This window comes from Cariama cristata, unplaced genomic scaffold, assembly GCF_000690535.1.
Source record: "Cariama cristata isolate BGI_N322 unplaced genomic scaffold, ASM69053v1 scaffold20804, whole genome shotgun sequence".
In the NCBI taxonomy this organism is placed as follows: Eukaryota; Metazoa; Chordata; class Aves; order Cariamiformes; family Cariamidae; genus Cariama; species Cariama cristata.
In genome coordinates this window covers 9,377-20,131 of record NW_009611533.1, presented here as the reverse complement: position 1 = coordinate 20,131, position 10,755 = coordinate 9,377, and the positions used below count along the sequence as shown (strand labels likewise).

The 10,755-nt window shown below is 40.5% G+C and overlaps 1 protein-coding gene across 1 annotated transcript in view; it reads left to right on the top strand.

Annotated features, from left to right (window-relative positions):
- The first annotated feature begins 1,765 nt into the window (after nucleotides 1–1,765).
- The window catches only part of LOC104160218 (Golgi membrane protein 1-like), a 13,665-nt gene continuing 4,675 nt past the window's right edge, over nucleotides 1,766–10,755 (top strand). The window contains exons 1-2 of the mRNA XM_009698300.1: nucleotides 1,766–1,894; nucleotides 4,285–4,464. Of these exons, the coding sequence (XP_009696602.1) occupies nucleotides 1,766–1,894; nucleotides 4,285–4,464 (309 nt within the window). The remainder of the gene's footprint in view (nucleotides 1,895–4,284; nucleotides 4,465–10,755) is intronic.

Sequence of the window (10,755 nt, the reverse complement as noted above, 5' to 3'; positions counted from 1 at the left end):
ACTTCCACTCTTCTTCATCACCATATCCTTTTGCTGAACTTTTAGCTCTCATCTTCCTTTTTCTTGATTGACAGCAGTCTCAGGTCCTGTTCTCCTAACAAGGTCTTTGGTAATGATTTAAGAGTTCCTGCCTTGAAGTGCAGTCCCTGATAATGAGCGCAACGTCCTTGATTTAAGGGTCTTGTTATCACTTTTATGCCAGATGTGGTCATGCACTGGTACAAAATTACACACTACTACATACCATTGTAACAGGCTTGTGTTTCTAAGATTAACTCTCTAGTTCCCTTATTATCAGGAACATGTAGGTTTAAAAACTTCACCAGTCTGGCAGTATTGTGCGCTTTGAGAAAAGAGTAAGACGGGCTGTATCTTAAATTGAATGCAAAGAGGGGATTTTGCAGGGGGTGCATGTGCACACTTAGGTACAGGTGAGCTGTTGAAGGACTTTAGTGCGGGACAGACAGTAGAATCAGTATTTCTGGTACCTGCTAACAGCTTGCATCACGTTCTTTGCCTGTGATGACAGTGTACGTCCACATGTAAAGCCTTTGAAAGTTACCACTCTTCATCGATTTTTTAAATACGTCACAACCTGTGAATTGCATCTGTAGGGAAGTTGGTTTATTTAAGAGTGTGCACCTTGAGAGACTGTTCAATATATTAATAATAAATATACCCATTTCAGATTTAGTTAGTGTCTTATGATGCATCTGTGTTTGCTATCTGTTTGATATTCTGTGCTCATTTCTGCTGGCTTTTGTCTGCAGGAGTGCAAAAAGAAAAAAAGTTGACCTCAGTTTACCAGAGAGCAATCCATTACAAGTTGTGGACAGGATTCCCTGTGGAGTTTGAGGATTCATTGAGCTAGGTGCTATTACACTCGTTAAGACCAGATTTTATCATATCATAGGATGAATATGGCCTATTTCAAACAGAATTGCAGCTGCTTTTTGCCCCCGCTTTTCTGCTAAGATGGGCTATTCCACAGAAACAACCCAAGTCTCAATAGCAACTGGTAGTACCCATTTCTTAAAGCCAGTTTATTTATTTTCTCTTAGGAGCAGAGAAAGCAGCTGAGGATCGAAGCAAACATCACTTAGTATCATTTGCCACTGAAATCAATGGATTGTCTGCTAATTTTTTTTTAAATGTATTTTTTAGATTATCCCTAAAGTAATTTGGTTCAATCTGATTTATTTATTTATTTATTTACAGGCTTGGAACCAAAAAGTTAAAATAGTATTATCAGAGGGAATAAGTTGAAACTACCTAAGTTTGGGAAGCAAAGTGCAAATTACTCCTGAAGCAGCGAGACTAAGTTGATTTTCTGACTAAATGAGATAACAAGGACTCTATCCTCTATCTGTAGACCAGTGTTGTCTACTGAGCTTTTTGGGTGGAATATATGATAAAAGGATGAATGGTTTGTTCTGTTCATTGCAGATTTTCATTATATCGTTAGGAGTATTCAAGACTTCCCCCTCAAGTCCATGCGAAGCTTTATGTAAAAGCTAATAGTATGCGATGGCCTTTCTTTGTCCTTCAGATGGAAATACCCAGGCAGTGTGCCTTCCATGCTGTGCGTAGCCTCTTCAGCTGAGAGCTGTTGTGTTGTTGCAGTAAAAGTTTCATTGTGTGCGTAAAATAGCCGTAGCAGAGGATGTGATATATAATGTGTCTGTTTTAATTTGCAGGTTTCCACACTGTTGTAGTTCTTTGGGTTTGTTTGTTGTTTTGTTTTGTTTTGTTTTTTTTTCTTGAAATGGTAGGGCTGGGAAACAGCTGCCGAGGGATGAAGTCTCCACCTCTCGTCGTGGCTGCGCTTGTGGCGTGCATCATTGTTTTGGGTTTCAATTACTGGATTGCAAGTTCTCGCAGCGTGGATCTGCAGGTAACTTTCCTATTGCTCTGCATGCCATCTTGTACTTGTGTGGCTAATAAACATAGTCCACAAGAAGGATGCTTCCCCTGCATGTGGTGGGCCAGGAGCTTCGGTATGTTGTAGGAATTTTCACAAACATTACAGTTGTTGCTTATCAGTAGTAGGAGATACGGCAAATGGGAGGAATGCCTGTTTGTATGTGAGGAGGACCCAAAACTTGAAGACCTGCATGTATGGTACTTATTTCTGCTCATACAAAGCATTTGGCTATTTTGTGCCATTTCAGTTTACAGATGTGGCAAATACCATGCTCTGCTTTTCTTCCAATCTGTACATTGAGACTGGTACTCCATTTTTAATTTGAATGGGCATCAGCAATCTGCTCATCTCCCTGGATTTTTTTTCTTACATGAAGCATAAGAATGTACGCATACGTTCCCACCAAGGCAATCCAGCTTGTTCAGAAACAATGTCTAAAAATCTGAATTTGTTTTTCTTAGAAACCTTTCCTAAAAAGGGCACGCGACTCGTGGAATAATTACCTTGTCTGCTATTTTTCTAAGGGTAACTTAGTGACTGTTGAGCTTGGATTTTGATCTGTTCTGGAGTGCACGTTCTGAAGTTGAGGAACACATGAATAAACTTGCTGGTTTGTGACAATGTGTGCAGGATGGTTCTTTTTTTTCTTTTTTTTTTTTTTTTTTGTTTTTAACAAGCAAACCTAAAAACTAACAACCCAATGATTAAACAAGGCTGATGAGAGCTCCTCCCAGTTTTTTCCACTGAATTTGTATCCTCTTTGTAGTTAAGCCAGTTTTAGTATTGAGTTGACAGTTGCACTCCTGTTTCAGCTCAGAGTGGGCACTATGCAAACAGGACACGTGTCTCTGGCCATGCAGTTAAGGGTATGTCTTAGCTTTCCTTTGGTGGAGGGTATGATACGCCCTGTCTTCTGCGGCTCTTGTGATCCTCTGTTTTCCTTGTAGTCAGTGGCTCGGGATGGTGGCTACCAGCAGGCAGTAACTGTGTCAGTACTGCTGAAGCTTTAATGCATGACCGTGAGGCAGCTGATAGTGAGGAAAATAAGCTAGCATACTAGCTTGTTCTTGATCTCAATAACCTAGAGACATAAGGTCCTCTTTAGTGTTATTGATTTGCTGTATTATCTTGTATGTTTCTCCCAAAGTTAGCTTGAGAAATTATTTCACTTCTGCATAGTCATGCGCTTTGAATGAAATAAAAGCATAGCTGAAGGTGCGGATGGAGCTTCTAAAGCACCCTGTCAACCCATTCGTTTGTTGGCAAGACTTTGTAGCTGTTATGACTGAAATGGAGTAAGTGCTTTCCTTTGCTCTTCCAGGAAGTCTTTCTCTCCCCCTGCCTCCCCTCCTTTCTCTCACTTTCTGTGGCAGAGCAGCAGAGTAGGTGGGCAGTAATATGCAGCATACTGTGGTGTAAGAAGATTTGATCTGTTTTCTTGGAGTCTTGGAATACACACAGTTGTTATTATATCTATTTTTTAATCCACCTGGAATCCCCAGGTCTTTCTGCCTGGGTAAATTCTGTTGATATGCCCAACCCCACATGCTTTTGTACTCTTCCTTGCTACCGAAAAGCGATTTTAACCCAAAATGTTTAGAAACAACATCCTGCAAAGCTAAATGAGTACTTTAAAAAAAAAAAAAAGTTGTGAGAGCATCAGGTTTGATTCCTTACCCTATATCTTTGTGTTTGTATGTACAGCATGTAATGGTGTTGAATTTTCCTCTGATTGTCACTGCTCTTTGAGCAATCGAGAACAATGATTTTCTGCTTATAAATGAATTTTCCTCATATGTGTCTTTGTGTAACAGCCGTATGTCAGTTGTTTATGTAGAAGTTGGGCAGTGTTGTTGTCCTTCTACTCTTTCTCAAGTTTTCCAGGAAAACATGTTGATTTGAGAGATGAGTTTTCCCTCTGAGTTAGTTTAGTATCAACACTGGGAAGTGCAGCAATGTCAGAATTGTCTGAATTAAATTTTAAAAAAATTATTTGACCTTGGACTTCAGAAAGATTGCAGACTGCAGTAGACTGCAATTTTTTTTTTTTTTTTTTGGGGGGGGAGTTGTTTCAGGGTTTTTTTTAAGCTCAAGTACTAAGGAAGCTTTGCATTTCTCTTGTCTTTAATGGAAATTTTGATAGCATCTATGGAATAGGCTCTACTGTTAATTTACGTAAAACTGGGGGGTTTATGTGTCTTTGTGTGAATGTGTGTGTCAGGTATCCCCAGCTGACACAGTACTTGAATGACATTAGCATTGTTAGTTCTGTGAAATTTGGTATTCCTTGAATATACTGGAGAAGAGTGTGGCAAGGGGGAAACATTTCTATTTGATTGGGCTAATTTGCTCTTCCTCAGGGTCGGATCATGGATCTGGAAGGCAAAGTCCGCAGGGCGGCAGCGGAGAGGGGTGCTGTGGAACTCAAAAAGAATGAATTCCAAGGAGAACTAGAGAAGCAGCGACAGCAGATCGACAAAATCCGGTCCTTGCACAGCTTTCAGATGGAAAATGCTAACAGAGTACATCAGGAAGAGAAGGTAGGGTCTTTTCTAGCCACAGTTTTCTGTGAGACTGTGGTTTACCAAGAAACTCTCTGCAACAGAACAAGGTTGCTGAAATGTTTCAGCTGATGGGCACACTGTCAGTGTTGCTGTGGCAAAACATTTAATTCATGTATCATTGTATAATATTTAGAAAATGGACACTGAGTGCACATTATAGCATTCATTGTATAATACGTGAAGTATTAGAAGCTGCAAGTAACAGCACTTCTGAATGAAACCTCTACCCCCTCTGTAAATCATTGTTACCAACCTTGGGTTGGCCTCTGGCTTTCTTTCCTGTGTACTAGTGTTTTAAAACTTAAGGAGAAGAAGAAGATGACCACAGATATATTTGTATTCCCAAATATATTTATGTATATTTGTAGGCATAAATGATTGAGATTTATTTCTAAATGCATTATAAATTTTGTGATACCTTGGCCTCCTGCTTCCAAAACCCAGTAGCGCTGGGAGACATTAGAAGGTTAGACTAGCCTTTCGTGGTGGTGCTTCTGAGAGTGCAGCATTGCCAGAGGGATGGAAGTCCTTTGTGAAGAATGTGACCATACCTACTTAAATAGCAGTGTGTACCATTACTGCTCTGTAGTACCTTACAAACTGTTTATTTTCCTCATGTTGCTGATACTGCCTTGGATGTGGCTGTTAGTCATCAATATCACTTTTCTCGCTGTTGCCAGAAGTATTTACCTTAGAGTATTGATTCTGGGTTTATTGCTTCTCTGGAGTCTCTAGACTGAAGTTGATAGATCAGCTTTCCAGGACTATTATTTTCAGCAGACTGAACAGACAGAACTGATGATGGTAATAGGTGCTCTTCAGGTAAAGAGTTCTCCATTAAGTGACAGTTCGGCACCTGAAATTTGCAGTGCATGAGCAAAGTATCAGCAGAATAATCTTTGAAGGACTTAGAGGAAGAAAAATTGAATAAAAATGAAAGGTGGAATTGTTTCATTAATATGCACATCAGTGGCAAATATTTTTAATTTATTTTGAAGTAATTTTTATCGAAGGTCTTCAAAGAAAAAATAAACTACTTTTTACCTCTTTTGAGACAAACATATTTCTTTGATAATTTCTCTCTTCTCTTTGGGTTCAGGCTTTGCATGTACTTTAAAAAAGGTGAGGTATAGTTTGTGTATTTCTTTTTTTTAATGTATATATTTATTAAAAAGATACCCCAGGATACTCAGCGTTTGAGTGAGTAATCAATCTTCTTGTCACTTCTGCCTTCTAATAGTGGGTGTTGCTACTGAGTACTGTGTGAACTGTTTACATTTACTATCCTCTGGGAAGGTACTCCAGTCTACCTGTTGGTGAAACCCGTCATTCTGTGTTGGCATCTTTTTGCATTCCAGTTCTGTCCTGCAAGGAGTGAAAGCACATGCGTGAGTGGAAATAAAAAAAAAAGTTAAAAAAAGGACAACAGAACTGAGTATTTGCGTAATTTACTTTATAGTCTTTTTTACAAGGGAAATATATTTTATGCTTTCTTTTCATAAGTAGGTTTTCCTTTAGCCAGAATTATTAAAAGTCGCTGGAAGTGGAAGTGCTGGCCATGGAGTTTACAGCACAGGCTGGCCGGATGGGTGGGTGTCAAGAGCTGGTGACAGGAGCGCTCACCCAGGAGTTTCAAGGAAGCTCAGTGGATGAAATGTTGCTTCTGCCAAGCATGGTGTGCAACCTTTCTTTTTCAGGTTACTGTGGTACCAGGCAAATGTAGCTGGCACCACACAATCTACCTTTCTTATTGTGATGGTGGTTTTGAGTCTAGAGGACATGTAGCAGCTGTCATTCATTAAATCTGGCACCTGTGCCAGGAAAAGTGGTGGGAAGTATTTTACAAAACCAGAACTGCTGTTGGATGTGGGGGTGAATGTGATAGTCTGGGGAAGAGTCAGAGTGCCTTCTGCAAAAGGAAATCTTGCTTCTGAAGTCTCTTGGAGTTTCCTTCTGAGTCAGGGACAAGGATGGGGGAGACTAATGAATGCCTTCACACCTGGAATTGTAGAAGGCTACACACACATGGCTTGCAGAGAAATTATGCAGCCATGTGGCAAGATGGTGTTATCCTGGGGGAGAATGAGAAGGCAGAAGTTACAAATGGCTTAGAAATAAACTGGGTTAGTTGTACTGTGGGGAGGTCACCAGTGGAGTTTTGGAGTGCTGGGAAGGGCACGCAGAGGAGAACAAGGGTGATAACCAAAGCTGTACAGTAGTCTCCCTACAGAAATCCACAGCGTAGGTTACAGGCTGGACAAGAGCCTACTGAGGAGAGCCATCACAGGCATCTCCAGGATTCCAAATGGTGCAGAAAGGGCTTGTGGCTGGGAGAGACAAGGCATGGTTGTTCTCCATCCACAGACAGGCTTCAAATGCAGTCAGCAAGTTGTAGTTCAGGCTGGGGAGAAGTGCTCTTCACACGATAAATGGTGAAACTGCAAGTGTGTGACATCCATAATGCCCAGTTGCAGTGGGTCTGTGTGGTTAAAAAGCAACTGGATAACCTTGGACAAGTGGCTGCGCCACCACCCAGTACAAAGGTGTTTGTTCTGGCTCCCAGTGTTCCTCAGCCAGAGGCAGCAGCTGCTTGGAAAATACTGCGCTTTGTGGCTGCATTGGTGTTCATTTCGCATCCAGTGTTGGAGACAGGATGATGGGCAAGGTGGATTTTGGGGCCAATCAAGTATAGCTGTTCCTTCGTCTTAAGTGCTTTTCCCTCCCTTATCCTGAAATGCAGTTGTTGTAATGGAATAGTGTACAGAGCTTGTTGTTGAAACCCCAGGAGCTGATGCTGTAGGAAGCTTTAGATAAAAGTGGTGCAGTGGACACATTTCCTGTCTTCTGCATTTTGTTGCTGGAGAAAATCATGTCTCAGGAGCCTGAAGGGGTAGGACAAGCATATATGTGCCTGTGCACCACTTCATGGCAAATTCAAAATTGCTCTTGTGACTCATCAGCAAGTATGCTGCATAGATATTGTTTGTTTTTGCAACTCTGTGATTTAAGAGTAGGGAGAGTTCTTTTACTGGGAATCCGTGTATTTGTCAAAAGATGCCATCAGCCAGATTGGCATGGATTCACCCACTCTAATTTAGGAATGCCCCTGATATGGTGACAGGAGAGAAGGAAAACTTAGTTCTGCTCATGGAGGACCTTGATCTGAAGAAGCTCCCAGGACCAGAGGTTATTCTACAGAAGAATGTGGAATATAAGAAACAACTGTTTCTGAGTGCTTTTTTTGGTATGCGTTATCTATATCCATGTATAAGTATGTGTGTATATTCACCTGTGTGTACGTATTTGTATACACACACAGGCACCCACTTATCCTTGTTTTTCGGCTCCATGGATTCCAGTGGAATCTCGGATTCCTGGGAGGCAAGTGATGAGTTCACCTTTTCTGGTTGTCGGAAACTTGGTCCTTGAACTGAACTTTATTTACTTGATGGGGATTAGCAGGAAGTATTTGCCTAGTCCAGGAAGGATGAATGCAAATCCAAATCCCGAGTCTCTCAACTTGCTTTACAAGTAATACAAACTCTCTACATAACTAGACAGATCTTTGAGTGATAAACAGGGTTTTGTTTAGTTCTTGTTGTTCTTGAAGAAAAATGAAAATACTTTCAGCTGATCAATACTTATATGATCTCATCAATGCTTATAAATACCTTAAGGGCGGGTGTCAAGAGGATGGGGCCAGACTCTTTTCAGTGGTGCCCAGTGACAGGTTAAGAGGCAATGGGCACAAACTGAAACTCGGGAAGTTCCATCTGAATATGAGGAAGAACTTCTGTACTTTGATGGTGGCAGAGCACTGGCACAGGCTGCCCAGAGAGGCTGTGGAGTCTCCTTCTCTGGAGATATTCAAAACCCACCTGGACGCGATACTGTGCGACTTGCTGTAGGTGAACCTGCTTTGGCAGGGAGGTTGGGCTAGATGATCTCCAGAGGTCCCTTCCAATGCCGAGCATTTTGTGATTCTGTGATGTGTAGGAGTGAATGGTCTGTCTCAAAACCCCTCTTTTTCAGGGAGAAATTATCGTTCTTCTAGTTATAGAAGAAATCTAAACGGAACAAACTTTCACAATCTGGACTTCTTACTAAAAGCAACTCTCAAGTAACATTCAAGACCCATCTTAATTGCAGTTCATCTCTGCTCTCTGTGTCCTATTACTCTGCTGATAAAATAGAGGATAATTATGTCACTGATTTAGTTTCGTACCAAACTAATACACCAATAAGATACTTGCCACATTAAAGTCATTGTCGGTGGCAGTGTGGTAACCACTTTGAGTTAAATCTGCCTTCTTTTCTAGTAGAACTGTTTCTGTGCTACTTAAAGGACAAGGGCATAGAAAGTAGGAGGTCGTCAGAGCCTGAGGTACCCTGTGGGCTGACCATTCACTGAGGCAATGTAATCCTGGGAAATCGCTGTCATAATTATTCTCTTAGGACTAAGTATGCGTAAAACAATTCTGTTACTAGTCTGCTTTTAAAAAAAAAATCTGCTTGAATTTTTAAGGATTAATGTAGATGTAGCAAATGGCTTCTGGAAATCCATATAGAAGCTTACATGAACTCTTAGTAACAACAGATAAGTAATCAAGAGTGCGAAGGGGCTGTTTGTAATCTGTAAACAATTTTCTGAAGAACAATAATCTGTATGGTTGTTATTCAGGACTTGTAGCTTCTGGGATGTACGCAGCCATGATAGTCTTTTTGAAGAGTGTAACAGGAGAACAATACATGTAATATCTCTTATTTTTGACTGCTAGAACATGCTTTTGCAGATTGTAATTTTCTTTGCATTTATGTAATTCTTCCCCTGCCCACATCTTGTTTTACTGAGGACAGGGGTCAAGCTTTGTACATTATATGTGAAGCACGTCACTGTCCTGTTGCTCAGTGTCTTTTAACACTGGCCACAGCTGCTCTCAGATCCCCTCCATCTGGGAAAATTTCAATTCCCAGCACAGCCTTCTGAGACAAAATACCTATTGGTATGCAGAGAGTCAGCTCCGCTCGGAAGGAATGACATTGGTTGTGGGGGAGAGAGAAGACAGCCTGCTGTGGAAAGGAAAAGGTTCCTATGTGGTTTTTGGTTTTGTTTTTTAAACCAAACAATATTGCATCTTCTGGTTTTGAAAAGGCTTTAAGGAAAACCAACTACTGCCTTGTACCTCTCTCTACTTGCCATAGCATGGTGTTACTAAATTAGCAAAAGAAATTGGTCTGCTTACTCATAACTGGTACAGCAGAGGTCTAGAAGACTATGTCTGTTTAAAATCTGTTTTCACATGGTGGACAAAAAAAAAGGATGGTCTGGGACTAGCTGAACTGTAGGCACCCTAAGAGTGGAGATTTAGAGTATGTGTAGCTTAAGAGTTAACTACTGGAACATTTTTACCTTTTCATAGCAAAATGGATTGACAAAAAGGAAAGCAAAGGTACATGATATATACCTGTACAGGTTTTATATTAAGATTCTCACATCATAGGATTCTGTTTTGTTTGCATTGCCTACTGATTGTGTTTTAATTAATATAACAATGTCATGAAAGTCCTGGAGCTGCACAGGGCTTTTCTCCAATCCACTTGCTGTTGCCCTGCACCTGCCAAAGTAATTTCTTATTCGTATGTGTCAACCTCCTCTCCCTCCTGCTGAGAGTGTAAGAAATTAACTTTATGGTTTTGGTGGTTTCTGCAATTCTGAGGGCTGAACTGCACTGTGTCACGGTACATGTGTCCTTCATCACAAAAAAAAGTCTAGATTGCTTTTAGCAGAGGATGTGAAACAAGATTGAGTCCCTGATCTTTACCACTTTGGGAATAGAGCTACTGTTTGTTTATTTGTTTGTTTGGTTGGTTTTTGTTTGTTTGGGTTTTATTTCTATTTATTGAGGAAGGGGAAAAGTCTGTAATCTATGAATGGAATTCAGTTCAGTGAGAAATAGATTTAAATGACTGTTGTCACTTCCATTTTGGGCTTGAAATTTGTTTTAGACTTGCTTCAGTTGGTGCTCTTCCACTGAAATATCCATGAATGTGCAGCACACAGACCAACCTAAAAGGAAATATTTTCTTAGGGATCTTACTTCTGAACTTTTTCCCCACTTAGAATATGTAGTTAGCCATTAATCTCATGTCCTAGAATGAAAAAAAGCCTTTTTGTGGTTAGTATAAATGGTTTCTTTACTCCTGAAGATAATTTCAAAGCGGTGAGGAGGAAGAGTACAAAGAGAGAAAAGAATTGATGATGCGTGT